The sequence below is a fragment of the Trachurus trachurus genome (assembly GCF_905171665.1).
Source record: "Trachurus trachurus genome assembly, chromosome: 6".
NCBI classification, from domain to species: domain Eukaryota; kingdom Metazoa; phylum Chordata; class Actinopteri; order Carangiformes; family Carangidae; genus Trachurus; species Trachurus trachurus.
In genome coordinates this window covers 13,062,774-13,090,671 of record NC_139897.1, presented here as the reverse complement: position 1 = coordinate 13,090,671, position 27,898 = coordinate 13,062,774, and the positions used below count along the sequence as shown (strand labels likewise).

General features: G+C 39.3%; 5 protein-coding genes across 8 annotated transcripts; 2 read left to right on the top strand and 3 right to left on the bottom strand.

Annotated features, from left to right (window-relative positions):
• Nucleotide 1: 1 nt before the first annotated feature.
• Nucleotides 2–4,551, bottom strand: dnaja (DnaJ heat shock protein family (Hsp40) member A). The gene is made up of 8 exons (XM_083974173.1): nucleotides 4,382–4,551; nucleotides 3,785–3,928; nucleotides 1,862–2,036; nucleotides 1,649–1,753; nucleotides 1,321–1,548; nucleotides 993–1,223; nucleotides 780–880; nucleotides 2–653 (listed from the first exon to the last, which is right to left on the bottom strand). Exons 2-8 carry the CDS (start codon nucleotides 3,914–3,916, stop codon nucleotides 438–440), a joined length of 1,188 nt encoding a protein of 395 aa, XP_083830299.1. The 5' UTR covers nucleotides 3,917–3,928; nucleotides 4,382–4,551; the 3' UTR covers nucleotides 2–437.
• Nucleotides 4,457–10,409, top strand: acsbg1 (acyl-CoA synthetase bubblegum family member 1). The gene is made up of 15 exons (XM_083974176.1): nucleotides 4,457–4,595; nucleotides 6,116–6,253; nucleotides 6,761–6,816; nucleotides 7,001–7,275; nucleotides 7,376–7,464; nucleotides 7,574–7,694; nucleotides 7,770–7,850; nucleotides 7,941–8,090; nucleotides 8,244–8,420; nucleotides 8,542–8,723; nucleotides 8,848–9,081; nucleotides 9,169–9,386; nucleotides 9,505–9,644; nucleotides 9,961–10,207; nucleotides 10,312–10,409. Exons 2-15 carry the CDS (start codon nucleotides 6,207–6,209, stop codon nucleotides 10,383–10,385), a joined length of 2,091 nt encoding a protein of 696 aa, XP_083830302.1. The 5' UTR covers nucleotides 4,457–4,595; nucleotides 6,116–6,206; the 3' UTR covers nucleotides 10,386–10,409.
• A 266-nt stretch (nucleotides 10,410–10,675) lies between these two features.
• idh3a (isocitrate dehydrogenase (NAD(+)) 3 catalytic subunit alpha) lies at nucleotides 10,676–14,707 on the bottom strand. Of its 2 annotated transcripts, none has more exons than XM_083972820.1 (11): nucleotides 14,624–14,707; nucleotides 13,465–13,527; nucleotides 13,238–13,321; nucleotides 13,036–13,150; nucleotides 12,637–12,824; nucleotides 12,335–12,468; nucleotides 12,142–12,244; nucleotides 11,971–12,035; nucleotides 11,744–11,828; nucleotides 11,380–11,532; nucleotides 10,676–11,292 (listed from the first exon to the last, which is right to left on the bottom strand). In XM_083972820.1, exons 1-11 carry the CDS (start codon nucleotides 14,648–14,650, stop codon nucleotides 11,209–11,211), a joined length of 1,101 nt encoding a protein of 366 aa, XP_083828946.1. In that variant the 5' UTR covers nucleotides 14,651–14,707; the 3' UTR covers nucleotides 10,676–11,208. The 2 variants fall into 2 exon arrangements, with proteins under 2 accessions (XP_083828946.1, XP_083828947.1); XM_083972821.1 differs by lacking the exon at nucleotides 14,624–14,707 and adding an exon at nucleotides 14,208–14,255.
• A 1,308-nt stretch (nucleotides 14,708–16,015) lies between these two features.
• Nucleotides 16,016–18,756, bottom strand: lrrc61 (leucine rich repeat containing 61; the record flags this gene model as incomplete). Its single annotated transcript, XM_083973250.1, has 9 exons — nucleotides 16,016–16,122; nucleotides 16,220–16,345; nucleotides 16,514–16,582; nucleotides 16,699–16,764; nucleotides 16,851–16,936; nucleotides 17,217–17,277; nucleotides 17,377–17,523; nucleotides 17,610–17,705; nucleotides 18,729–18,756. 9 exons carry the CDS (start codon nucleotides 18,754–18,756, stop codon nucleotides 16,016–16,018), a joined length of 786 nt encoding a protein of 261 aa, XP_083829376.1.
• A 1,251-nt stretch (nucleotides 18,757–20,007) lies between these two features.
• cib2 (calcium and integrin binding family member 2) lies at nucleotides 20,008–26,549 on the top strand (the record flags this gene model as incomplete). Of its 3 annotated transcripts, none has more annotated exons than XM_083974521.1 (6): nucleotides 20,008–20,058; nucleotides 21,690–21,724; nucleotides 24,444–24,555; nucleotides 25,681–25,828; nucleotides 25,915–26,110; nucleotides 26,459–26,549. In XM_083974521.1, 6 exons carry the CDS (start codon nucleotides 20,008–20,010, stop codon nucleotides 26,478–26,480), a joined length of 564 nt encoding a protein of 187 aa, XP_083830647.1. In that variant the 3' UTR covers nucleotides 26,481–26,549. The 3 variants fall into 3 exon arrangements, with proteins under 3 accessions (XP_083830647.1, XP_083830646.1, XP_083830648.1); XM_083974520.1 differs by having other exon boundaries at nucleotides 24,444–24,618; XM_083974522.1 differs by lacking the exons at nucleotides 21,690–21,724; nucleotides 24,444–24,555.
• Nucleotides 26,550–27,898: the final 1,349 nt, after the last annotated feature.

Below are 27,898 nucleotides of genomic sequence, written 5' to 3'. Positions count from 1 at the left end.
GTTGAAGCATTCTGGGACTTTTATTGAGAAATAACCAAAAATGTTTTTCGTGGCTGAAATTACCTTCACAGAAAGCATACAAGTAGTCCTTTCAGCCTCTGGAAAGAAAAACAGTTGTGCCATTGGTTTCTTAGGAAACACAAACATAAAAAGACATAGATTTTAAATAGAGAACACGTGACAAAAACACCAGGTACAGTTTTGATGAGTTTTTGCGAGCACAAATATGTGAAATGGGTGTTCCACTTGCATATTTACTTTTCAGTAAAGTAGCACAAAAATTCTGTTGGCAACCGTCTCAAACATAATATGATCCATTTGTGGTGCATTACTTGCTGAAAAACACCACTTACACAAAACTAATGAAGACAAACAGAAATCCAAAACAATCACAACAAAAAACCCACATGCTCTACAACATTTGCATCAGACTGAAATCACTGTGTCTGACATTGCACGCCACCTCTAGAACCTTCCTCATCTTCTTCGTATGCTTCCCTACTGTAGTCTCTCTGTTGTTTCTGCACGTCCACCTCACAGAGGTCCACCTCCTCCATCTCATCCGTTATCATCACATCCTCCCTGGGAGGAAGCAGCCTTTCCAGCTGGAACATGAGATGCTCTGGTAGCCAGTCTTTCTCTGGAAACTCCACCTGTGGGGGGGAGGGGGGATCAAGATTAGATGACCTGAGACCTTTCTTAAATAACATGGATCTAATAAATATATGCTAACAAACAAGTTGTCACTGGTGAAATTTTTTCTGTGAGAAGTGTCTGACCTGGAATTTAATAATAAGTTGTCCTTTGTCATAAGGTTCCCTGTAAATTGGCATGCCCTCGTTCTGAACACATCTGACGTCATTGTGCTTGATTACTTCACCTGTTGATAAATGATTAAAAGAACAGTTATAAAATCTTAGTTATTCACCATAAAAAGAAACAAAATCAATAGACAAGCCAGCATTGAAGACCAGCTGATTTTTCCCAATTACCTGGGATGGCGTTGATGACGAGAGTTCTGTCGTCTAATGTTTGAATGGTCCTCTTGAAACCACACAGGGCCTCGGCAAGTTTGATTTCCATCTTCATTGATAAATTATCGTCTTTTCTCTGGAAAATAGCGTGCTCCTTCTGGTCCAGCACAATGATCACATCCCCCGGCTCCAGTCCAGGTTCCTGGTCACCTTCACCGTGGAATGTAATTTTCTGACCATCTTTCATGCCTGCACAAGACATTGATGTTAGGTTTAGTTTACTTTGCAAAGCACACTTAAGTACAACTACAAGAAGTTTGACATTTAATATGGGGAGAAAACGTACCTTTGTCAATGTGAACTTCAAGAATTTTCTTCTTGCGTTCCACTTTGTTTCCATTGCAGCTCTTGCAGCGGTCCTTTGAGTTAAATTTCTCACCCTGCCCCTGGCAGTCTGAACACATGCTTTGGATTTGCTGAATCATGCCTGGTCCAATCTGCTGCACCTTGATTTGTACACCTCTCCCTTTGCAATTTGAGCACTTTTCCAAGGCACCTTTCTTTCCACCATAACCTGTGATGATGAAAATAATGTAAATGAACTGAACTTTGACTGAACCACAATCATGATAGGGTGTGGTAATAAAAACAAAATCACAATGCATAATACGTACCTTCACATTTTTCACAAATGGTATTCTTCTGGAGTCCAAGCTTCCTAGTGGTGCCATTGTACATCTCATCCAGTGTGACACTTAGCTGGTGGACTACATTCTTTCCTATATGAAAAGCACATATAGATCACATTAAAGTTATAAATATTGACATCAACTTACAAATAGCCTGCAGGTAAACCACTTATAAAACTAGTAAAATTCAAAACTTACCTTTTCTTTCTCTTTGCATCCGCCCTCCGCCTCCAAAGAACATGTTGAAAATGTCCATTGGTGAACTTCCCCCGCCCGTGCCTCCCTCTTTGATGGCTTGTTCTCCACCCTCATCATACAGATCTCTCCTCTTTGGATCTGACAACACCTCATATGCTTGAGATATATGCTTAAACTGTGTGTGGAAATGAAAACTATTAATTCACTCTGTGAAGTAAGATTGCATTCAAGGCATTCATTTATAAACACATTTCTCACTGTAGTGCTCACTCTTGTAACAGTGCCATTTTATACATACTGCCTTAACCCTGGTATAATCATAACACACGTCACTGCAATCTGTATGCCAAGGTTGGGCAGCCCTATCTTTCTGTAAAACCTCAGGACTTGGTTTTTTATTTGTTTATAAAGTTTTTATTGGCCTTTTACCCCATTACGTCAACTCACTGCGTCTTTAACTAAGAGCTCTTGTCACACAGTCAGGTGACTGGATCACTCTGCAGGTGCTGACTGTTCTTATTGCAACATTGAATAACTTCTTAACCTTCTTCACTTTTATCCTCAGAGCAGATATTATTTAAATACATGTTAGGATTTTAAAAAAATGTATTCTTATGTTTTTGTGGGTCTCATTGTTGTTTAATCTCTTAGCACCATTTTACTGCATCTGTACTTCCTTACGTAACCTCAAGATTATTCTTACTTGAGTCTATGACCTTTAAGGCTATCTTTTGTTTGGCTAAAGCAATACACTGAGGTCTCTACTGTCGTGGACATTTTTCTGCTTTGGTGAAGAATGAAATAGAGACTTCTTGCCGGCCGACAAAGTTTTATTTTCTTTGCAAAGAAAAGGTCAATCAACATGCAAGCGGTTCAAAATGAAGAATGACCCTGATCAGGAAATCTGAACATTTATACCAGAGGAAAAGCCCACCCCTTGGATGTGTTTACATCTTTCGTTTGCTGTGGGGTCAGCCCCCTACTCAGGATGTCTTTTCACACTCTTGTCTTTCACAGGTATCTGCACCGACATCCTGGAGTGTGATTAAAAGCTCTAATCAACGCAATTTAAAATACAAAAGGGTTTGAGTATATCATCGGCACTGACATCCTGGAGTCTGATTAAGAGGTCTAATCAACACAATTTAAAATACAAAAGGTTTGAGTATATCATGACAAAGTGAGAGGTGGGGTGTCTCAAGTGAAAAAGGAATATTCAAGTTTACCACTACACTACCTAAAATGCATTGCTGGGTAAAAAGAAAGAATGAATGGATATCGTTTTCCTGACCTTTATCAAGACTCTAATCTTCATCAATATTACATTACAATAGTATTTACAATGACACTGAAAACATTAAACATGGGCAGGCCTAAGGCGGTGCGTGGCGCAGTGGTTAAGGCGGCCGCCCCATGTAGAGGCTATAGTCCTCAGCGCAGGCGTCCCCGGTTCGAGTCCCGCATTGGGCAGACCTTTCCTGCATGTCAGTCCCCCTCTTTCTGCCTCCCCCATTCCTGTCTATCTCTACTGAACTATCAAATAAATGCAAAAAAAAAGCCAAAAAATATACTTAAAAAAAAAAAAAAAAAAACATGGGTAGGCCTCTTAAATATCAGGTCTGTAGGCCTAATATTTCTGGTTATTTCCAGGTCCTCTAGTGTTCATAGTCTCCAAGGACTCTGATGACCAACTGAACTCAATTTTTTTTAATATTAATTGCACAGCCTCCTGAAATTGCAGGCCTGAGGCATTTCAGAGAGCTAATCTTCCTATAACCCTGACATAGGAGCTGGATCTTTCCAGAAAGTTCCTGCTGTCAATTGAACAAGCCGTGCAGTTTAAAATTAGAAAGAGCATTTTCAGCAGTCCATAAACGGCTGCAGGCAGCAGGGACACCTGAAAGTCCTCTCCGTGGCACTCACCCTCTCTCCTTCGCTGGGGTTCTTGTCTGGGTGATATTTAAGTGCGAGTTTCCTATACGCCTTCTTGATCTCGTCCGGTGAGGCTGTGGGCTCAACACCCAGGAGGTCGTAGTAGCCGGTTTCATGAACCATGGTTAAACGGACCTGAAACACAAATGACGCACAAATATTACAAAATACAGAAGATCACGACTCGAAGCTGTGTCTTATCGTTTAACGTTAACGCTAGCCCATGCGGGTTAACGATAGAAACCCGAGGCTACTGTTAGCAAGGGGAGCCATAACGTTATGTAAAAAGAAAGAAAGAAGAGAAAAGGGAAAAAATTAAACTAGGGTGTGTTAATAATTCCCCATATCAAAGTTCACCTTAGTTACAAAACCAGCGAAAACGAACGGTAACTATAGCCTAAGTAAAACCATACACGTGCCTAAAACTGCTAACGTTATTACCGGCCGCACATGTGATTGACCGGCAACAACTGTCAATCATACCTCACGTTACTCCTTATATCACGACACGTTTGAATTAAACAGCTACCATGTATAAGCCGTACCGTTAATTATTCTCAAACGCGATATTACAGCGTAGTGACTTACCAGGAGGTGTTAGCTACTATCCTAGCTTTCGCTCGGTGATTCTGGTGGTGTCACGGGAAGAAGATGGCTGGCTCTTATAGCGGCTACACAGGGCAGAACTTTCTGGAGAGCTCTCGGAGAGAGAGGCCGGATGTTTCGTTGGCTGAGACTGCAGTCTTGGGAAGAAAAAAAAATCTCACCGGAAAAAAAGGAAAGAGGCATGGTGGAGGGGGAGGTAGGGTCGAAGCCTGTCAGACCAGTTTGTTCCTATGTCTTCAGTTTTTTTTAAAGTTTATATTGCCTTGTTTTCACATGGCATATAAACAATATGGCAATGGGCAAATGCTATTTATTTTATGAAACTGTTTATTTCAATTATAGCCTATGGCGTTTCCCCCAATTCATTTCTGTAAGCTCTGAGTTGGGGAGCTTATCTGAACTATGGCTACAACATTTACAAGCAGTATAATAACGAACTATCCAATAGAGGGCTAGTAAGTTTATTTTTCACTTTACAAAGATGTTTCTACAGGCTTCCTGTGGCCATAAGTTCTAGGTCAGTGGTTCTCAAAGTGGGGTAGCCTACTTGAGTGGGTTCAAGGTCCCCAAACATTTCTCAAAATATTACCATTTTTGGAAATATTAGCCTACATTTCTTTCCAGACATTTCTTGAGATTTTTTCTCCAAAATTTCACCTCCTAATTTGAACATACATTGACTAAAAAAGTAACGTTATTCTCAGAACAAATATTTCAGGTGTTTGTTTAAAACATTTTGTCCAGGTCCGTGATCTACCTAATTTGTGTCAGTTTAGGGGTCCTTGATGTAAAAAAAAAAAAAAAAAAAAAAGAAGGAAAAAAAAGAAAAAAGTTTGAGAACCACTTTATCCTCTGTCCTCCCTACACACAGCATGAGGGGTTTTCCTGAAGTGCTTCATTGTGGGTCTTGGTTGTGGTTGTTTTTGCTGCACTTTCAATGATAGTTTACCTCATAGGTTTACCTGTCTAAATACTGACATTTACTTCCATAATTTGCTATGTAGTATCCTCCCTGTCTTTTTGCAATGTTTCCTGCATCACTGACTGCCAGATCTCAGTTGGTTATATGCTTTTATGTTATTATATGCCCAAAGTGTAGCATAATACTTAGATACATCACAGAGAACTAGGAATAACATAGGTATATATACATAAGGTAGCCTAATGGCGAGAAATATTCCACACCAATACTTTTGTGATTGTACAGGTGCAAAGTTAAATTCATTAGTTGTCTATGTAGCTGTACTGCAGATATTTACCTAACTGGCCAGGGATCTAGAGTTTAACGTATGTGAATGAATGCCAAAATGATAAACAAACAACAGAGAATGTCAATAATGCATGAGCCACATAACCATTTGATCAGTGTTTGGGATGCTAAACTCAAATATTAGTCTATTCCACCTAAAATAATACTCATTAAGCTAGATCAAAGGTGTATGATGTTGTGATCTGGCTTTTAAGCAATCTGTTTGTGACTTAAGGGAAATTTATAACAGACTGTTTTACATATGAAAAGACTGAGCTAATTTAAATTCAGGACATGGTCTTGAGCTAGTGGTCCAACACTGTGCACACATGGACTCGCTTCCATTAACGACTTAACAAGGCTTGTTGAACTGCATGTCTTGTTAGTTTTTTTAGTTCCTCAAGAAGACGTGGTACTTTTAACGGGTGGAGTTGTCTAACAAGAAAACATTTTCTATTTCACATCAGACAGGTTTTTGTGCCTATAGTGCCTACTTTGGGTAAATCCACAGGCTTAATTCTACATAGCATACATCCAAACTACCAGGAGAACAGCGGTATGGAATTTATTGATGGAGAGAAAGTAGATGATCAACCTGAAAGCAGGTAAGCAAACATAAATTAATATTTTGTTTATTTAATCAAGAGAATCAAGAGATGATAGTTTCACAACACAAATACTTAAGCAGTGTTTAACAATAGATATGTTAATGTTGCAGTGGAATATAGGTCAGAATACTTTTCAGTTAAGCCTGATAAACCAGATCCACCGGTCACCACAAAAATTCATTGTCACCTTTGCCAAAGTTGTTGAATGAATGTTGCTGTCCACTCTGCATCAAAATGGCCCCAACAAAGAACGGACACTAAACGTCAATTCAGTATTTACACATATGCCAAACATTAGTTTTTAATGAATGGGAATGAACAGTGTTTTGGCTTTCATTGACTGTCAAACAGAGCAAGGCTTTAGCTGTGCCAAAAGCCTGACACTGTTGAGTAGACAATGTCGCTGAGAGTTAGACCCATGTAATGAAATCAAAACAGCAATCTAAACCCATTGGCAGAATATGAGGTGAAGCGTACATGAGCTATTTTCTCTGTTTTTTTCAGTGTTCGGGTATTTATGGCAAACATGCAGACAGATGGTAAAGAACGTGCCGCTGTAGGTGAGTTTGAGTTATGAGCACATGGGTCTCCATGTGGACATCCACTGAGGTGCTGGCATCATGGTGGAAGTCCTTGATCTGTAGATGCTGTTGGTATTGAATAATACTGAGATTGGAACAAAACTTGATTAAAATCCTTTGTGAGAATAACTACATTCAAGATTTGCTTTGTCTCTCATATCAGGAAAGAAAAACAAAGATCAAGAGTTAGCTGGCCCTGCCATCTCTCTTGCTCCAGCTCATTCTCTTTGGACCACTGACGCTCGAGGCTCTGTCAGACTGAGAATAGAAGAAGGGTGTCCAGAGGAACCTATCACAGTTCACCAGATGTTAAAAGATTCAGTTGAGAAATATGGAAACATGTATGCCCTTGCCACCAAGAAAAATGCTGAATGGGAAAAGATAACCTTTTCAGAGTATTATCAATTCTGCAGGAGAGCAGCCAAGAGCTTTATAAAGGTAGGCTATTTTATTCAAAAAGAAACTGTCTACTATTGGATTCTATCATATTGTTTTTGAACAACAGAAAACACACAAAAAAATGTGTTAATGTGTGCAGCTTGGCTTAGAGCGATTCCATGGAGTGGCAATACTAGGATTCAATTCAGCAGAATGGTTCTTCTCTGCAGTTGGTGCCATCCTGGCAGGGTAAGGGATACACATCTGATTCATACAATGTACCTGTTGCACTTTCTCACACATTCCTTAACTTCATTCTGTCTCCAGTGTCTATGATAACGTGTATTATTCCTTACAGAGGGATAATGACAGGGATTTATGCCACCAACTCACCAGAAGGATGTCACTATGTGGCTAGTGACTCCAAAGCCAACATTATTGTGGTTGAAAACCAAAAGCAACTGGAGAAAATCCTACAGGTATATTAGATATGCACAGTTATTTTTTCATATCCAAAACAATCAGTAGTAAATTTCTCATTCTTGGCATCATAGGTGTGTGACAGTCTGCCCCATTTGAAAGCCATAGTGCAGTACAATGGGCAGCTCCAGCAGAGGCTACCCAATCTTTACTCTGTAAGTCTGTCTGACAGTGCATGAAATAATATACACCAAAAATGATTGGTGAGTTCAGGACCCAAGCTGCATTTTGCCATTTTTGGATAGTGGGAGGATTTCATGGACCTTGGTCTGGATGTTTCTGAGAAGGAGCTAGATGACATCATCAGTAGCCAGAGAGCCGACCAATGCTGTGTCCTGATCTACACGTCCGGTACCACAGGCAAGCCAAAAGGCGTCATGCTCAGTCACGACAATGTACGTAAGCTTTCATGTGCCATTAGTTATGTTTGCAATATTCGTAGAAAGCACATGTTACACTGTGGTATTGTAAGAGGCAGGTAGACTAAATCAAGCCTTTTTAAAGTAGAAGAAGGAAAATAAACTATATTTCTTCTCAATTTTATTCAGATCACATGGACTGCCATTCATGCCAGCAGGGCTGGGGACATGCAGCCAGCAGACTTTAAACAAGAATCACTAGTGAGCTACCTGCCTCTCAGCCACATTGCAGCTCAGATCTATGATCTCTGGACAGGCATCCAGTGGGGTGAGCTGGTGTACTTTGCACAGCCAGATGCCTTAAAGGTATATAAAATGTCTATTACAAGTTGTATTCATAAAAAAACAACATAAGTTAAATGTCTGTAACCTATTGACAGATTGAATTTGTGTTTTTAAATTCTGTATACTATACTCAATTCTCTAGGGAAGCCTGATAACAACACTGCGAGAAGTTTGTCCTACATCCCATATGGGTGTCCCTCGGGTGTGGGAAAAAATGATGGAAAAGATTAAACAGGCAATAAGTCAGTGTGGATATGTAAAGAAGAAGCTGGTGACATGGGCAATGTCAGTCAGCCTGGAGGCCAATCAAAAGTGCATGCAAAAGTAAGTGCTGTTTAAGAATGTATTTTGTCAGTAAATTTCATGTAACTTGGAAAATGCATATTCTTTTCCAAGAGAGATGATTTATTTCTACTGCAATTTTACCTATCGAAAATGTTTTTTTCAGAGAGGATGAGAAATCAGTCCTGTTGTCCCTGACTGACAGCCTTGTGCTGCAGAAGCTTCGGGCTGAGCTGGGTCTGTCTTGCTGCCAGAAGTTCTTCTCTGGAGCAGCACCAATTAGTAGCGAAACTGTGCAGTTTTTCCTGGGACTGAACATCCGCTTGTATGAAGCCTATGGCATGAGTGAGAGCACAGGACCTCACTTCATGTCAGGTCCCAAAGTTTACAAATTGCCAAGGTAAATATTTTATGGGTCAGAGCAAATCTAAAAAATCTAAGATGAAATCTAATGAATATCACCTAATATCACCTTTTTCTTATACAGTTGTGGTAAGGTGGTGCCTGGCTGTCGATACAAGTTGGTCAACGTGGATTCTGAGGGGACAGGTGAAATTTGCTTTTGGGGACGCAACATTTTCATGGGTTTCCTCAATATGGAAGACAAGACAAGGGAAGCATTGAATGAAGATGGGTGGCTGCATTCTGGAGACCTGGGCAACATCGATGAAGAGGGTTTCTTGTACATCACAGGGAGAATTAAAGGTAGAGCTATTGTAGTTTTGGGAAAATTGCTTATCTTACGCCATGGGCCTTCCACACATTATCCACACTGGAGTGCTGCTGTAATGTCAGCGTGCCCCCTCTCTCTCTCCCCATTCAGAGTTGATTATCACAGCTGGAGGAGAGAATGTTCCCCCTGTCCCAATAGAGGAAGCAGTGAAGAAGGAACTACCTCTCATCAGCATTGCCATGCTAATAGGGGATAAGAGGAAGTTCTTGTCCATGCTTTTAACCCTAAAGGTAATTTGCCATTCGTTTTTCATTTCCACAGCACCAAATTGGAGATATACTCAACAGTCTCTGTATGTAAACTTTTGAATAATGTTCTTTTCTAAAACTCATTTAAATGCAGCAGCTTCATTCTAGTGCTGTGTTTTGCATTAATTCTCTTCTTGGCAAGCTCCCTTGAGAGATTTGTAACAATGCTGGAAGTATAAAGGAGGTGAAGCTATTAAAGGAAATTGTTTCACAAATTACTGCAAGTGCTCATTCTAAATTGTAATCATATCTTATGAGAAAATACACAGGATCCTTGGGATTTCATTCCTTGTTTCAGTGTTGTACCAATACAGAAACAATGGAGCCAACAGAGGAGCTTAGTGTGGAAGCTGTGGAGTTTTGCCAACAGCAAGGAAGCCAAGCAACCAAGGTGTCTGACATCATTGGAGGAAAAGACAAAGATGTGCATCGGGCCATTCAAGAGGGAATCGACAGAGTCAATTCTGCAGCCACATCAAATGCCCAGCGCATACAAAAGTGGACTATTCTGATGAAGGACTTCTCTGTTTCTGGAGGAGAGCTGGGTAAATTTAGCAGACCATCTATCCATAAGTGATATTTTTTGATTGAAACCCATGCAACATTGAGACTGCAATGAGTTACTGCTCATTTTTCTGTTCTCTTTCAGGCCCCACAATGAAGCTGCGTCGCCCCATTGTGTTGGAGATGTACCACAAGGTCATAGAGAGCCTCTATCAGTAGTAGTGACACGTTCCTCGAGAGACGACTGTATAACTTTTAGCATGAAAATCACATCACTTGCATGCTTGTGGACATAAATGTAATTTAATAATATATCTTGTGTACAGAATGTAAAAATAACAGAGGAACCATATTTAATTTTTTGTAATATTTGAGATTAAAACAAATACTGAATATTACTCACACCATCTTGTCATACGCAAAAATATTTGTCCATAATTAGTTTTATTGCTAGTAAACACTAGTTACTTTCATCACAGGATCTTATAATGTACTTTGTAATCTAATAACATGGATCATAGTGGTTGTCATCATAACACATCATTTTAACAAGGATAGTAATTTGCATAATAAATAAAAAGACTGGCATTTATAATGTAATATTCTTTGTCTTTGCTATACATTCGTTACATTAGAAGCAAACAACACTGATATGAAGAGAAGACTTACAGCAAGGAGTGCAAAAATATTTTTCAAGTTTCATGTTATGGAGTCAAATAAAAACTCCCATCTGAATGTGTCTTGACAAAACAACTGTGTCAAAGACATTGGACAAGAGGCCAGATTCAGCCAATAAATAGACAACATACAACACCATAGATTTAGCAATTAAATGCACATATCACATATATCGTACTGTAACTGTTGGTACTTTTTTTTTTTAAACAGTGCTTTTGGGTATGCAGAAAATAAAATACACAGGATCTAAAACTCCTCCTTTTTTAAATACATATTTTGGTTAAAAATGTGCTGATACACCATGGAATGATGAAGTAAAGGAGCCCAAATGTAGCACTTCACTCACAGCCACGTCAGCTTCCCTTTAGTCCAGATCGCGCACTCTTTGACATATTGCTTCGGTGAATTCAGAGCACTTTGAGTTTCCTCCCAGGTCTTTTGTTAGAACCTTGAAGATGAAGAGTAGAAGCATTGAAAATAAGAGAGCAAATATATAGCATGTCTACATGTCTACATGTCTGGAGAGGAAGATTACCGTTTTGTCTCGAATGGTGTCAAAGCAAGCAGTTTCGATCTTCTTAGCATGGCCATGCAGACCCATGTGCCTCAGCATCATGACTGCACTGAGTAGCAAGGCGGTGGGGTTGGCCATGTCTTTTCCTGCTATATCTGGTGCAGTTCCATGAACCTGATAGAAGATATTAATCACACTTCATCACCATCACAGACTTTTCTTACTTTTCTTTAAACATTACATATAAACACACACATTGTATATATATATATATATATATATATATACACAGTATATAATCATAAATATCCACTGTGCAACTGCGATTATGAGAGCACTGTGAAACTTGTGAAGAAAAAGGACACATGGCATAAAAACAACATACCGACTCAAATATAGCAACACCATTGGTGCCAATGTTCCCACTAGGAGTCACTCCAAGACCTCCAATCAGTCCAGCACAAAGATCACTGTCATGGGAAACACATACACATACTTTTACCATGTTCATTGGATGGACAAAACACAATTAAGTGTAAATGCATGTACAAATATGGAGGGTTTGCTTAATGAACAAATACATTTCCTAGCTTTGTAATTTAATGATCTTACCTCAAGATGTCGCCATACAAATTTGGCATCACTAATACATCAAACTGTGTGGGATCCTGTACCATCTGTAAAAACAGGTAGCGATATTACCACTGTTACATACATAGACATTACATAGAAATATGCATGTAAAACATTTGGCACAGTTAAGTAATTCATATTAAGACTTACATTAAGACACACAGTATCCAAGTACATTTCAGTGAATTTCACATCTTTGTGCTTTTCAGCGGCCTCTCTGCATTTTCGTAGGAAAAGTCCATCTGACATACGCCTATAAAAAAATGTAGGAAACATTATCATTTCTGCAACAACTTTAAAATAACATAGTATTAAAAGTGATTTGCACTGTATTACAACTTACATAATATTGGCCTTATGAACAGCAGTAACACTGGCCCTATTATTGTTTCTGGCATATTCAAAAGCATACTCTGCGATGCGTTCGCTGGCTTGCTCAGTGATGAGTTTAATACTCTGTACAACTCCATCAACAATCTGAAATAAATAGTATGGATGAGAAATGAATGTGGATACGAACTGAATAATTTCAAAAGTGCAAAATACTGTATGTCTGATCTTGTTTTTTCTTGTACTGAATACTGATCTAGTGTGTAAACAATACAATTGACAACTACACAAGAAATGCGTTTTTTTTTTTTTTACCACATGTTCAATTCCACTGTATTCTCCCTCAGTGTTCTCCCTTATGGTGACCAGGTTTACGTCAGTGTAGGGGGTTTTGTAGCCCTCAATGGATACACAGGGGCGTACATTCGCATACAGGTCAAAGGTTTTCCTTAGCAGTAGGTTCATAGAGGGGTGGCCAGCAGCTATTGGTGTCTTCAAAGGACCTGTGATTAAATAATTAATAATTATTTTGTAGTGCACCATTGTTTTTAACAGTGGTTAACAATCAGACATTAGTTATTCATCTACAAAACAAATCATCCAAACAAAGGATAAAATGACAATGATTAAAATCTCCCAAATTCCCCAAACCTCAACTTAACACAACACTATGAGCAAACCATTCAATTATTTTGTGAATATGATTGAAGTTACCTTTTAGACCAATTAAATTCCTGTCCATTGATTCTTTGGCATCGGGAGGAATCATCCACTTTCCACCAGGTCCTTTGATGGCAGTAACATTTCTCTCCTCCCACTGAATAGGTGCCTAAAAAGTGTACCAACAACAGAAGCAATAGATTAGCTTCCATTAAGTTATGTTTGAAATTTGACAACAATGCTTTCCTGTACTTACTTCAGCTGCTTCAAATATGTGCATGACGGCATCGGAGATCTCTGGGCCAATGCCATCACCTGGGATTAAGGTAACAGTTTGCATCTGAGAGGGAGATGATCAAAGACAAACATTCAGTGTCACAAGAATAAGTATGCCCCTCAGAACATGCCACAATTCATTTCAGGCATTTACAGAAAAATCTTTCAACTAAAGTATTGGTGAATCTTCAGAGTAAGAGTAAATACCCCACGGATGAATGTCCTGGGTTGTGGCCTCTCCTTCATCAAGGTTCCCGCCACCCGGGACACCTGACAATCAAAAAGGCTCTTGTTTTAATGGGCACATATCAAATACAATGAATTGAGCACAACTTGCTTAAGTAGTGAACATACACTAGTGAGCACTAGAAACAGAACAACCCAAGAATTGTGCACTCTCATGTTTACCAGAAAAACTCATGTGTTCTGGACAACTGTTCACGAGTACTGTATTTTTTGTCCAGAAACATTAACAGTTATTGATATGCCAATCCTTGGTCACTCTAATAACATCTGCACATGAAAGGCAATACAATCACATGGAGCAACACACAGATAGACAGGCGGAGAGGTGGAAAAACAGATAGGTCTGCAATCTGCAAAGGACATTCTGGAAGAAGAGACTGGTCTATGTTAAATAGCACGTGCTCTTTCTTGTCTCCTTTGCAATGGTTACATGCTGCCCCTGAAAGGCCTGCAGTAAATGCAAGAGTGAAAGGGTTAATAATGTACTTCAGCAGTAGGAAATGCAAAGCAAGTTATGTTTTGATGCAGAACTGCTTAAGCTGCAATAAGGCTCTGTAATAATAATATTACAAAAAAAAAACATGAGGCGAAACAAAATGCCCATTTCAGATTAGAGTGACATTGCTACTGTGGGAAACTGCAAGCTAGCTCTTCCCCAAACGCACCGTGGACAGTCAGCGGTTTAATACGTATGCTTAACTTACTTCCTGTGCCTTGATTATATCCTTGTCATTGACCGATAAACCCCACTTTCTTAGTAGATTAAGAATCTGTAGATGACAGACATTTGTTGCCATAATGTACCTGTTACAGAACATATTCAACGTGACCTATCTGCTATTAACTGTTACAATGCATCATATATGAATAGTACATGTCTTACATAGCTAGCTAGCTAAATGACAATCAAAGTCAGGTTGCTATAGTAACTACAAGCAAGTAGCCTGTACTGGAGCCTAGCTAGTTAGCTGAGTGGCTAATGCCTGTCTGGTATCCCTGCACTGTTCAAATGTATGAACGACAGTCACAGAACCAAGGATTAGATGGTGAGGTCAAACTCAATACCATGCGTTTGGTGCAACACATATATGAAAGATAGGCATTTTCCCCCAGTACATACCGCTGACCTCCACGCATTCCCTGCCATCCTGTTAGCCAAGGTCGATGCTGCAGCAGTCTATGGCAGTATCAGCAGCAGCAGAGGGGACAGCTTCTTCCTTCGGGTTTTATTGTTCCACTCCTCCTTTCTCCGTGTACTACTGCCACCTTCTGGTGTTAGTCAAACAATTTTAGCGTTTCCACAGTGTACTGCTGTGTCCTGCATGACATGACATGTAAAGTTTCTCCTATATCCCTCTATGATCTGAGATGTTTTCCTATAATGACAAGTGTTGACATGTGCAGGAAAGCATACGAGCACGGCTTCTCCAGCTTCACTTACTACTTTAGTGTTAGCAGTTTTACTTCCATAAGGCAGACCCTGGTGCTTGTTCCTTTATCTTACTTAATCTATGCAATTTTGGTACACTTCTTGAATATAATCATAAATAGATGAAGCACTTTATAATGACACAAAGATTTATATTGCACTGTAGCTTACTGATGTCACTTAAAAGATGAAGACATGCGCCGAAAGGCTCTGTGTAGATGTAATATAGATGTGCATTGCAACATCTGTAGGATATCTGCATGAGGATTCTTTGACCCATCTGTAAAATGTGCACATGCTCACATTCAACACACTGAAGTCCTATGTTGTAGTGGTATTGATAGTTTTGCAAGACAATTATCACCAGCAAGTGGCGCCAGTAGACTGTGTCTGAAGGTCCACAATGTGCCACTGGGTGACTTCCATTCGTCACATCATAAATTTACATTTTCTCTGGCTCTGGATGCACAAACAGTACATAGTTATGAAAGCAAATATAATCATGAGTAAAATCAATTAAGCACAACTTCACACCTTTATAAGCACTGTATTTTCAACAAGTTGGTCGTACACATAATAAAGTTTATGGTATAAAACAAGTAGAAACAGCTGAAACAATCATTCAATCACATTTTGCAAAATTCCAACATACCAAGAAAGCATACAGCATGGGACACATTAACTCCCACAATTATCCAGCAATGCAAAATGGAAAAGAGCTTGTAATTACTGAAAACCTATAGAAATTCTTAAGCAGCATAGCTCTCAGCATAAATGCAGGCTTCTAAATGGTACAAAATGCACACTGTGCAAGTAAAGACATCTTTGAACCAAACTGAGGGATGTCAGTATGGATAAAGGCTTTCAAACCACTTACATGTATCATCAGATACCCAATGCATAGGATGCGATAAAATTTCAACAAATGCCTCACACTGCAACACAGAGCATGTGTGTCTGGCAATGGTACTTATCAAGCATTTGGATATAGCTTAGTAATTTGAAAAAACCTACAGTACATTAGCCATAGTATATCACACAACAAAAAAGTTGTTTAATGTGTCAAACACAAATCAGCTCAGCTCAGATGGCATACTGCTTCGGCTGCTTCTTTAGGCTCATCGATCTTTCGGTTTGTGAAATGACATGCGTGGCTCTGTTGTTGAGGAGTCTGCATTCATGAAGAACGTCTGTAGACAGTAAAATAAACAAGGGTTACATACAATACTAACAAGTGAACAAGGCTCACAACTGGTAACAAACACAGCTCTGTAGAGAATGTATTACCATTGAACTGTTTGTAGGCTTCTTCTATAATGGCATTGTTTGATCTCTTTATCTCCCAGTAAGTATCTTCCACCCACGGCTTGCAATCAGGATGTTCGATAAGCTGTCCATTCTTGTATAAACCAGCTAAACATTCAAAGAAAGAAAGACAAACTCATTGCTTTAGCACAGACCTTTTAGTTTAATAACATTTTACTTGACCAGGAAAATGTAACACACACACACATATGTAAATGCCAGTGGATAACATTATGAAAGCTAAATAGCACAGTTAAACATCTTAATTTGATGTACCTTTGATGGTTTCATCAATGTCTTTGCACAACTGGTACAAGTCACTCCCACGTCCAACAACTCTTTCACCTATAATTTCAACAGAGAGCAGAAATTTAAACAGAAACAATAGGCTTGGAAAACATTTACATCAGTCTGACTTTTAATGTTATGCAAAAGAATAGATGAACAAAATACTATCTCACCATCTAGCACCTTAATGTTGGGAAACATCTCCAGAACTATGTTTCTATATGAAGCGTTCCTGCACACTGATACAGACAGGGACACCATGAATTAACACAATCACAATTTTCCATCCATTACATTATTTTCAAATAAAGTCATTGAAAGTTACCTGGATTGGTGTAATTGTAAGTGTTGTCTTTAAAACGTATATTTTCTAGCTTCCTCAAAGATTGAAGGCAGTGAAGGCCCTCAATACTTTTGAGAAACAAAACAGACAATATAATATTACAGCACTGATTCAAAATATTGCTCCTACAGATGTTATTAAAAGCAAAAAATGTTTCAACATCACTGACATTTATGTGTGGTCTGCTGTGTAGTTCTGTGTTCTGTTCCCTTCTCTAGAGAATAAACTTGGGTGCATGCTACCTCTCTTGTCTTGTTCTTTGACTCTCCACAGGCAGAACCAACATTTTCCGCAACATATGTATAGTAACATTAGTGGAACATTTGGTTAGTGATTATATAGTGATACCTGGGTATGATATTACCAGCCAAGTTTAAGTGCTGTAAACTGTCACAACTGCGCAGTGGCTCTGAAAATACAAAAGCAGTTACATAAAATGTAAAAAAATAAGTACCAATAAGTGAGATACAGCATTAAAATAAAGACATTATTGTTCCTGAGGTCTTACCTAAATTGGAGATCCTGTTGGCAGACAAATTGAGTACAGAAAGAAGCCGCAGAGATGCAAAAGGAGCCAAATTTGTGACGTTATTTCCCGACAGATCCAGTCTCTCCAAATTTATACACTCCCCAATGCATCCAAGGTCATGTATTCCTAAAACACATTCAATAAAAAATGAATAAGAAACTATGATCCATTTTTGAAGACTTAAATACTGAAATATTAATTCAATCTCTTACCAAGACCTCTCAATTTGAGGAACAGGATCGACTCCAAATCGAATTCTCCTGTACGTGACTTGAGCAGCACGGCGGTTATCTTGTCACATTCTGCATCTGGAAGAATCAGAGCAATCCAACTGCAGCAAAGCACGCTCACTTTTCTATTCTTATTTGTGAGTCAGCACTGCAAAGGGAGAGCGCCGTGAGCACTGTGTCTCTTCTGTTTGCCCATGCAATCATCTCTAAATAGGATATACCACTTCAAGCAGCCTCATGAATTCCATATCAGTCCAGCACACTGAGCTTTTCCTCTTTGCCAGCTCCAGGGGGGAGAAAAGGGTCACAAAACAGCCCGATGATGAGCTGCTCCGTGCAATGTGATTGTACTGGCGCGCCAGCTGCATGCATGAGTAACAACTAAGGGAGTTATATTTGGTTTAATTTCCTTAGGCAGAATAACTCCCCAACTCTAACTACACACGAATACTCCTTCATGAGCCTGCTCAAATAAAAATCCTAATTCCCCGGAGAGAACAGCATCACTGGGAGTCGGAGAGGAGGACTCAGGTTATTCTAGGGTAATGATGCTGGGGTTTGGTTTCATGCTATTATAATTTCAGATTTACATCCACATGGGTCCTCTTTAGTACACTTTTAATGCAAACTGGGTAAGGACTGGCTGGTGTATAACAGCACTACAAAATGGGGGAATTGGTTGTGGGTGGGATAAGTATGGCCACCAATAGCATATTTCAACACATTATGGCAACATCTGCAGAAATATAGGTGACAGTTTTTGGTTTATCCTGGCAGTCTCACATTATGTCATAGTAAATGTTGTTAGCTGATGGTGTTGATAGCTACATGTATCTTAGCTACGACCGTCGTGAGGAGATGGATGCGTGATTTCACGACAAGGATTCAGCCAGGATGAAGAGTGGGTGGGTTGTTTGATGAAATGGTAATTGCTCTTTGTTTTCTCCCTCTCTCTGATGATGACACACGTAAAAAATTGTTATGTAACAAACGATACGTTGTTAGCTGCACCTTAGCATAAGCCACGGTCAGCTAGCATAAGGCGCTAGTGGCTACAGCATAGCGACGTAGCAACCAGCTACAGTATCCATCACAACTTACCTTGGTCTTTATCTCGCTTCGAGTCCATCGTGGGCAACTTTGCTACTTAGAAAGCTACCTATTGCGACAAAAAAAGGCGAAGCTGTTTAACTAATGTAGTGGAAAGGCAAGGCAGTGGTTATTTCTTTTTTGGGGGGGGATGTGAAATTGGCATCTGTCCTGGGGTAGTACAGTTGGGACACGCTCAGTGTACTGCGCTGCAGCAGGCAGCACGCAGGTGGATGTGGATGAGACGGACCTCAGTCTGTCTCCGCAGTCAGTCCAGCCCAGGATCAGCAAAGAGGGAGGCGGTGCGGTGCGCACGGTGTGCTGGAGGACGAGTCTTGAGGGGGAGAAATAAAAGAAGTTTCAGTAGTATTGGTTTGATGTTGCTTCCCGAGCAACAGGTTCTGCTTTCATGTTTCAATTCGAAGTTTTTCCCCCCTATTCGCCTACGATTCTTTTCTCTGGAGCTGGATCTTCTGCATCAAACACATGACAGTAAAACAAAGTAGCGAATACACATATTGATTAAATCATGTTTTTTTTGTCACATAGATTACCAGAGGCGGAAACTAACTTCAGTAGATTTATTTGAAATGTATTTATGGACAGCCTTGACATCTCGTTTTTCGAGGGGTCGTGGAATCTATTTCTAATAGCCTACTTTTCAGATAAAGAAACAAAAACATGTGATGTTTATTATGAATAATAACAATAATAAGAGCCTAATAATAGCCATTATCTTCTTAATGCATTCCCACCACTGTCTAGTCACCATAGCCTACTTTTCAGATAAAGAAACAAAAGTGTTTATTATTAATAATAACAATAATAAGAGCCTAATAATAGGCATTATCTTCTTAATGCATTTCCACCACTGTCTTCACACTGATACCCCTCACCAGCAGGTTCTTCTTCTTTATTTATTTATTTACCTGAGGTCCTATTGGTTTTGTCTTGACTCCGGGACAGTGGCTGAGAGCAGACAGGCAGATCAGTTTGCGCTCCTTGGAATCTACACTGAGCCTCACCAACTGGACAACTGTCTTTCATTTGTAGCTTTTCCTCTCTTTTTGTTTTTCAATTCATTCGGTATTTGCAGTCATGGCAGACACCTCCTGGAGGGAAAACAATAGGCTAACCTTTTTAAAAAGAGTTTGAAACGTCCTCGACTGTAGCCTATATCCTTTTGTCCGGAGACTTGGACTCCGCGGACCCACTAAATGCCTTTTATTGAGGAAAGACTTCGGACGTTCAGTTTGGTGAATGTGTACAAACCGAAGATTACTTGATTAAGATGGGTAATAAGCAAACAATATTTACCGACGAGCAGCTTGATGCCTACCAGGTAAGATGCTCCTGACTATACCTACAGCTATAGGCTAGCCTAGATACCCAACTCCAGGATGAGATTAAAATAAAGAAGAAAAAAACTTAAAGCATGCCTCTTTGCATGTAGCCTAAACTGATCTACAGACCTTGAGTGTTTCAGTTAACTGGGGAAAAAATAGGAGAAAACATTAGACAATGAGTAAAAAGCTAATCACAGGCATATATAGAGAATTAAGTTTATACATTCAGTTCATGGATTTTTATTATTCTGTAGTTACTGTATAATATTTCTATAAAAACCATGTGTCTCTATTCTGATATTGACCTTTTAACTCCTGTGAGTTTAATTTAATAGAATAAGAAAAAACATACTAAACATTTTGTGGGAGAGATTGAAAAGCAATTGGACATGTTCAGTATTGATCATTCACACAACTTACATTTACATCATTAATACAACTCAATGTAATGGAGTAGGTGGTTATGGATTCCACATCAATTAATAATTGGCAATAATCAGTTACCAGCTAGAGTGCCATCCGTTATGACTCTACTGTTTAAATATTGACAATCTTGATAAGCAGAAGGTTTTGATTTCACCGCACACTGGAGGATCTAGTGCTCATTGCGTTATCATCTGAGAAGATCTCACCTTATGTTCCCTGTAACGATAATCCAGGTTTTCCTGTGAAGTTACATCTTCATGTGCACAGGTTTATCATGTGATTAGGTGTGGATTTAATAATTGATGCCAAGCTGGTGTGATATGCTGTGAAACTCTACTCTCAGGAGACAGTTTAGTTCCCAAGAGCCTCTCTGGTTACTCCTACTCTCTACAACTCCTTCTTACAGAACTGTTGCTCTGTTTCTGCCTCAGACATTATTGAGTGTTGATTGGTCTTGTTTTTTTTGTTTGGTTTGGTTTTTTGAGTATTATTCTTATCATGTAACACCCATATAGTGTCAACAGTATTTAGGAACAACAGAAAGAGTGTTTTGTTTATCCCTCTACACATTCAATGCTCAAGTTGTTCACCTGCAGTTTGTTTACGTGATGGAGACTGCCAGGTTTATGATATTGCAGTCAGACGTTGCTTCAAATATAGACTCATTCCCAGTTCTAATTAACCTAGATATCTCCAGGAGGGTTGTTTTTGACCTGAGTAGATACCACAGTGAATGAGGTTCCCAGGAAACCAATATTTTACCCTTATTGTTGGTGGAGTTCAGCTGGCTGCGCTCCTCACACTCAGGAGCACAGCTCAGACAGAGCGGATACAAGAGCAAATGTAAATTGATGTGCTCCCAGTAGGGCTGTTGGGTAATGCGTGTGCCAACATAGGCATGTCAGACAACAGCAGATCATGTTCCTCTGCCTCATTGTTCCTAATGCAAGTGGCAGGTGACAACACTCACACATCATCATCATTTAAGAGAAACCAGATGCCTCGACTTGTGTCTTACAGTAAAGGCTTGTTCAGATGATGCATATACAGTAATGTTGTTTTATGTGACTCACAGATGTCTGACAGTGTTTATATATCGTTTATAGGTTATGTAAATAACTACTGCACTTTCAGCAATATGTGATTTTTTAAAACTTGTATCTTATTTGTGATTTAATAAGCTGCTTTTCTGTCATTGCAGGATTGTACTTTTTTCACCCGCAAAGAAATTCTGCGGTAGGTTAATTCACAGTGTGCTACCTTTTGATTCTGATGCTCACAGACGTACTGAAGATTAGCCACAAACCACACACTTCACTTCATGGCACAATCATGCAAAAAGAATCATCATACATAATTAACACCCCCCCCCCTTTTTTGTTCATCCTTTCTGTGCCATGTAGTTAAAATGACCTCTGATTAGACATACAGCTGTGTGTTCATTTACAAGTCATACAAGGGCCTGTGAAAACCTTAAAACTGTATTTGGCTCCTGTCTGTGTGAATCGTGTTGAGTCCTCAGACTGGACTTGATACTGATAACCTGATACTGAAGCTGATTTCATTGGGAGTGTGAGCTGCCAGCATGCCAATAGTTGGGCACTGTTCAAACAGGGAAAGTAAAAAAACAACAACATACAAACACATGTTTGTTTCTGATTAAATTGATTTTCAAGACTTAATTTAAAATGGGACTGGGTAACTGGGAAATGTGGTACTGCTGCAGGGTAAACAAAACATTTTATCATGTCTATATAGCCTAATTAATAAGTATCATATACGTATGTATATGTATGTATAAAGTTTTACATTTTGTAAAGGTTATGTCCATATTCTTAACATTTCCGTGATCATGAATTCAAAGTGAAGCACAGTGGCTGCTAAATTTCTTTGTACAAACTGACATCCTAAATGTTATAATGATGCTCTTCTTCCACTGATCTGCAGACAGGCGGCAGCTGCCAATACAGACACATTGATTACAATATAATGTGATTACATCTATGAGTGGGCAGATATTGTTCATGGGGCCTGTTATTATGTGCAATATAGAAAAATCTGTCAGTGGTTCATCAGTGAAGATGCACAGCGTTGTGTCATGCAGCAGTGACAGTATGTTACCTAAACCTTTGGAAGTCATGCTGCCCTTTTGACTGCGGTGTTGCTTTCAGTGTCACGTTTCTGCTTCTTTCGTCATGTGTGGCTTTAACTACTAAAAGAATGACATAAATATGAATGGAATATCTGGTATCATGACTCACAGCACAGCATGGCATAATTTCTCGCCCCCTGTCTCTCATTCCCTGGATGACAGACATCAATTGAACAAATCGCTTGCTCCTCTTTTTAATCGAATTAACCAGTGATGCTCATGTTTCAGTACAGTATCTGTTGTCAATGGGTCTAGATGTTGGAAGATAGCAACTTAAAGCAGAAGTAAGCGATCCGGTCGTTTTGGCTAACTTCTTGTCAGCCGATGGAGTTAGCAGTCCCAGCCCTCGTCATGGATCTATTGGTCCTCGTCCCTACGTCACCACATTCACGCGCATCCCTTGGCTGCACACACAGCCCTTCATGCCGTTCTCTCTCCTCATTGGATAAAGGTTGTAGGATACAAGGAAGTATACAAGAAGTTTTCTCCTCGGCTTACAGCAGAGCAGAGCAGAGTGACTGACAGACCCGTGTTTCCGACCAAACACTCTATATAAGTAATTGCTATAACAATTTAAGACTTATATTAACACAAACATTCCACTTACTCCTGCTTTAAAGAAATTAAATGAAGATGCTCAAGAGTGTTATGGTGTAACATTAGATAAGGGATATGTGATGAGCTGGGGTTTGTTGATTTGCTCTGTGAAGATTATTATTTTTTAATTTTTAACAATGTCTAACAATGACACATTTGTGTCTGTTGGTGCATCTGTTATTATCTTCCAAAATTATCTGAGCTCTCCAGAATTACTGAAGATTCAATTCCACTGATTACACAACTTGTTAGTTTGATGCTACAATTTTTTTTATTTTAGATTGGTTTGTTTCTCTTTTTTGCCTTTCCACTCATTAACAGATTGTGTCTGCACACGTTGCTCCCATGTGATATTGAATTGACTTTGATTTCAAGGCCAGCACTTGATAGGAAACTAAATTGACAATCAGTAGAGGGCGTAATAGGGTCCTACACTTTATGACCTTCATAAAACACTCTTGTTTCTGTCCCCAGCTGCAGCTGTTACAGCACAGTTATGCAACATGAAAGAAGTGGGTTAACACTATCTTAAAGCCTTGGGCCTTATGTCATATCCTATTTATATTAGAACATAATGTTTCACTGTTTTTGTATCTTCCTATATACAAAATATATGAAAATGAAAACTGGTATTAAGAGCCAATTAAATTATCATCAATACATCTTTTTTATTTAAGGTATTGCAATTGCAATTCGGAGAGACTTCAGAGCCAAGGAGGTCAGAAAAGCTGTATGTCCCAAACACTTTCAAGGGTCATGCTACTTTTAAAAAATAAGTTAATCTTTTAAGACCAGCGTCCCAGCTAATAAGTGGCTCTGCTCTGCTAACAAAGGTGACAGGATTAGTTGGGTGATAGTGTGAAATTGGGTTAGGGTTTTTATTTTATTTATTTATTTATTTTTACATAATTCTCAATAATAAATTATATAAAATAAAGGATTATACACTCCAAGAAAAGAGAAGGAAATGAGAAATTGCTTTTTAAGAATGAATTGATTGTTCCCATCGAGTATATAGTGATTTGCTTATTTATTTTTCCAATAGAACCATATTCCATGATACATATTTGTATCTGTGCTATATTCTTACAACAAATTCCTACAAATGTCCCTGTGTTTATGGGGTTGCAGATGCATATTGTGTAGAAATCAACATCGATTATGATGCTTATTGTAAAGTAAGTGCTCTTTATGGTCTGATTCCAGGTTGCATGGCAGATACCATGAGTTGGCTCCACATCTTGTACCAATGGACTACACCAATGAACCTGATTGCAAAGTGCCTTTAGCCTTGATAGTCAACATGCCAGAGTTAAAGGTAAAAACAATCTCCTCAAATCTTCAGAATATAGTCATCCAAATAATCAGGCACTTTCACCCATTTGTTTTCCCCAGCAGTATTGTCTTTCTTTATTTTGGATTGTAGCCTACTATATCTACACAAACATGGCACCCACTTCTCATGTGGGCCGACACCTACAATCAATACTCGCTCTCATCCAGAGGACAGAATTGATTTTTAACCATCATCATCACAGATCTGATTGTATGACACAGCGTATCAAAGTTAATGTGCCATGAAATGCTCTGCCTCTATCCTGACAGATGCATTCCCTCCTTTAAGCACCTGCCATTTGAAAAGAACATCCAAAAATTTCAGAAAGCGCATGTTGCGTAACATTACGTCACATCCCTATTATCTGAGAGGCTCATAATGTGATCTTACTCTGGGTGTAATTGGCTCTTGCCTGTAAAACTGCCATGTGATTGCAGGGCTGTAAGGAAGGTAAAGGGAAGACAGAGGCAGTTAAGGCAGGATTGATGAGGCCTGGGCCAATACACAGTCATCTAAAGTCCTCTACAGCTTCATTTCCATAAATACATTCCTATCGGGACTCAGCTTTAATGAGCTATGTTGAATTTACTGATTCAGGACCCACTGACATGTCTGAGGATGTTTACATAAATGGCTGCAGCTCAGCTTACTACATTGAGCTCAAACATACTTACTGTGCTCAGAACAACAGTTTTACTTACGCTGCTTACGGGTATAGAATTTGTGAGAGTCTAAAAGTCTCCTTTGATGGCCTCCAGTTCAGTGTAGATTTATTACAGCTTGTGTTAACTCAGCTAATTACCTGGGATATAAAACCCCTAGTGGCAACTTATGGTTGAGCAACAGAGGAGAAAACATTGGCTCAGCCATACCAGCAAAGAGAAAGAGTCAGCCTTTCTCAGATGAACCCTGTGATCAGCAGAATGTATCTGACAGTTTGAACCACTGCAGCTCATATGTGAAACTGAGCCGGAGTAGGTCAAACCGCATGGTCATGAAACCTAGGGTTTGTTTCTTTTTTATCCATACTACAAGCTATATATGATGTGTTGCATTACAGTAAATTGTATATTTACATCAATTTACATTTGTCGCCTTCATCTGTAGGAAAACCCTTTCTGCAAGAGGATCGTTGAGGCCTTCTCAGAGGACGGGATGGGGAATCTCAGCTTCAATGAATTTGTGGACATGTTCTCAGTCCTCAGTGAAACGGCTCCCAGAGAACTCAAGGCCATATATGCCTTTAAAATATATGGTAATTCAGAATTTCTAAAAGATACATATTCATTTTCCAAAGTTCCCATATTCATGGCTATTGACGATAACTGCTGTTACCCACAGATTTCAATGTGGATAATTACCTGTGTAAAGAGGACCTGGAAAAGACACTGAATAAGCTAACAAAGGAGGAGCTGACTCCTGAGGAGGTGGACCTGGTGTGTGAGAAGACCATCGTGGAGGCAGATTTAGATGGAGACAACAAACTCTCCTTTGCTGATTTTGAAAATATGATATCTAGGGCTCCAGACTTTTTAAGGTAATTAAATGCATTAAACTTAAATACAATTAAAAGATGGAATAGCTACAAAAGCTTGTGTACAAACCATTGGAGTGGCATTTTAAAATCACCTTATTACCCTCTCATGCTGCAGCTATGTGGGATATGTGTCCCTGGTTATTTACAGCTTTAATTTCCCAGATAGCTGATTATCATGTCCATCATTTAACTGTCACCCCAGCACCGTCACTTTAACCCCAACACCCATTCAATTACATTTGAATTGCATCACCACTGACTGTCCTCCTGAAGTTCCTGGAGTTTGTATTTATGATACTGACGCTGTTTCAGTGCTGCTTGCTCATATTGTCTCTTCTGTTACTCCAGTACTTTCCATATACGAATCTGAGAGGGCTCCGTGGAAGGTTTCCAAGGTGGACAGTGTGATGAACCTCAGGAGTCTATCTACACCATTTCCTGGCCACAGCACGCCGTCTCTCTTCCTCTTCCATCATCAGAAATAACACACATCAGTGCTCTCCATCCTCAGTTAAGTCTGCTTAGTGAGAAAACAAGTGTTAACTTGAATTACTGGAACCCTGAATTTCTTTACTGTAGATCAAAATGTATTTTCCTTAAAGGGCTTGACCTGGATTGGTCTCTTGGTGGGAAAAAAGTGTTGTTCTTCCCCATTTTGAGTTTGAAAAATAGGAAATGAAACAAGCCTGAAATGAGCCAGACTCTCGGTGGCCTCTTATTGAGAGCCTTCCAAAATGCATAAAATGCTTATCTACCTACAGTATATTGCACGTCTTACTACAGTGACACACTAGATACTGTATAAGCTTTAGGATGAAGGTTGAAGAGAATGAAAGCACAGTGTTGGATTTAAGTGCATACAGGTATTCTGTGTAAGCTATGCAATATTTGTACATGCAGTATTGCTTTTTGTCATTTTAGGTTGTGTTTTTCGCTTGTGGAACTTGAACATGATGACAATCATATCGTACTCTTCTCCACTTAAATGAAGGGCTCTGTTATCTGAATTCATTTTGGTAGCTTTCATCTGCCTCAGCCATTTTCTTGAGATGTTAGTTACAGCCATCTTTTGGATATATATTTTACTGTATTTTATGTAACTTCAGGTATTTGTCTTACCTTAAATAAATGTTTGTTTTAGTTTCTGTGTGTTTTGAGTGAATTACTTGTGTGTGTGTGTGTGTGTTTTTGAATCAGTTGTTCTTGCACGCAGCTTAAATGAGCTCAGCAAAACCCTGTCCTTGTAACCAGTTCACCTCAACCCACTCGCCTATGATGATCAAGGAGTGTGCACAGTAAAGATCAGGAAATGAATGAGTGTGCCTCTTTGGAGCCCATCGTATGAGATGTAATAACTTGTTAAGCAGGATGTGATCATTAGGAGTGAGCTGCCTCAGCATTCACAGGCATGATTACGTCCTGCACACACAGTTAATCTCAATGGAAAGCTGGAGGAAATGGCTTTGGTCATGCTGGTTGATGATTGATGGCTTCTGGTTTCCAGGCTCTGGTGCAGATTTGCATCAGGTGCATAAGGAGCGCAGTGTACGTTGTTGATTTTGTGCAGTTAATGTTTTGAGTGCAGGCTGTAACTGTTTGCAATCGAGCTACAATGATGAATGGTGTTAGTGTTCATATAGAAACTCCCAACTGTGAAAAATGAGAACTTGATATTGAGTGTCAACTGAAGCCATTTGATGGTGAGACTTGTTAAACAGTGTGCAGTCTTTGGGACAGCCAGTTAATTCATTCCATTATCTCCAGTTGCCCTTTATGAGGACAGTATCA

Excerpts from the sequence above, each read along its gene's own strand:
- dnaja (XM_083974173.1), bottom strand. The coding sequence starts at position 3,916 with ATGGTTCATGAAACCGGCTACTACGACCTCCTGGGTGTTGAGCCCACA. Across the intron at positions 1,754-1,861 it reads GATGCAAAGAGAAAGAAAAG|GAAAGAATGTAGTCCACCAG; the intron begins GTAAGTTTTGAA and ends CTTTTCATATAG. Across the intron at positions 1,549-1,648 it reads CATTTGTGAAAAATGTGAAG|GTTATGGTGGAAAGAAAGGT; the intron begins GTACGTATTATG and ends TCATCATCACAG.
- acsbg1 (XM_083974176.1), top strand. The coding sequence starts at position 6,207 with ATGGAATTTATTGATGGAGAGAAAGTAGATGATCAACCTGAAAGCAG. Across the intron at positions 6,254-6,760 it reads GATGATCAACCTGAAAGCAG|TGTTCGGGTATTTATGGCAA; the intron begins GTAAGCAAACAT and ends TGTTTTTTTCAG. Across the intron at positions 7,851-7,940 it reads GGCTACCCAATCTTTACTCT|TGGGAGGATTTCATGGACCT; the intron begins GTAAGTCTGTCT and ends ATTTTTGGATAG.
- idh3a (XM_083972820.1), bottom strand. The coding sequence starts at position 14,650 with ATGGCAGGGAATGCGTGGAGGTCAGCG. Across the intron at positions 13,528-14,623 it reads GGAATGCGTGGAGGTCAGCG|GTGTCCCGGGTGGCGGGAAC; the intron begins GTATGTACTGGG and ends TTTGATTGTCAG. Across the intron at positions 12,825-13,035 it reads GAATTTAATTGGTCTAAAAG|GTCCTTTGAAGACACCAATA; the intron begins GTAACTTCAATC and ends ATTTAATCACAG.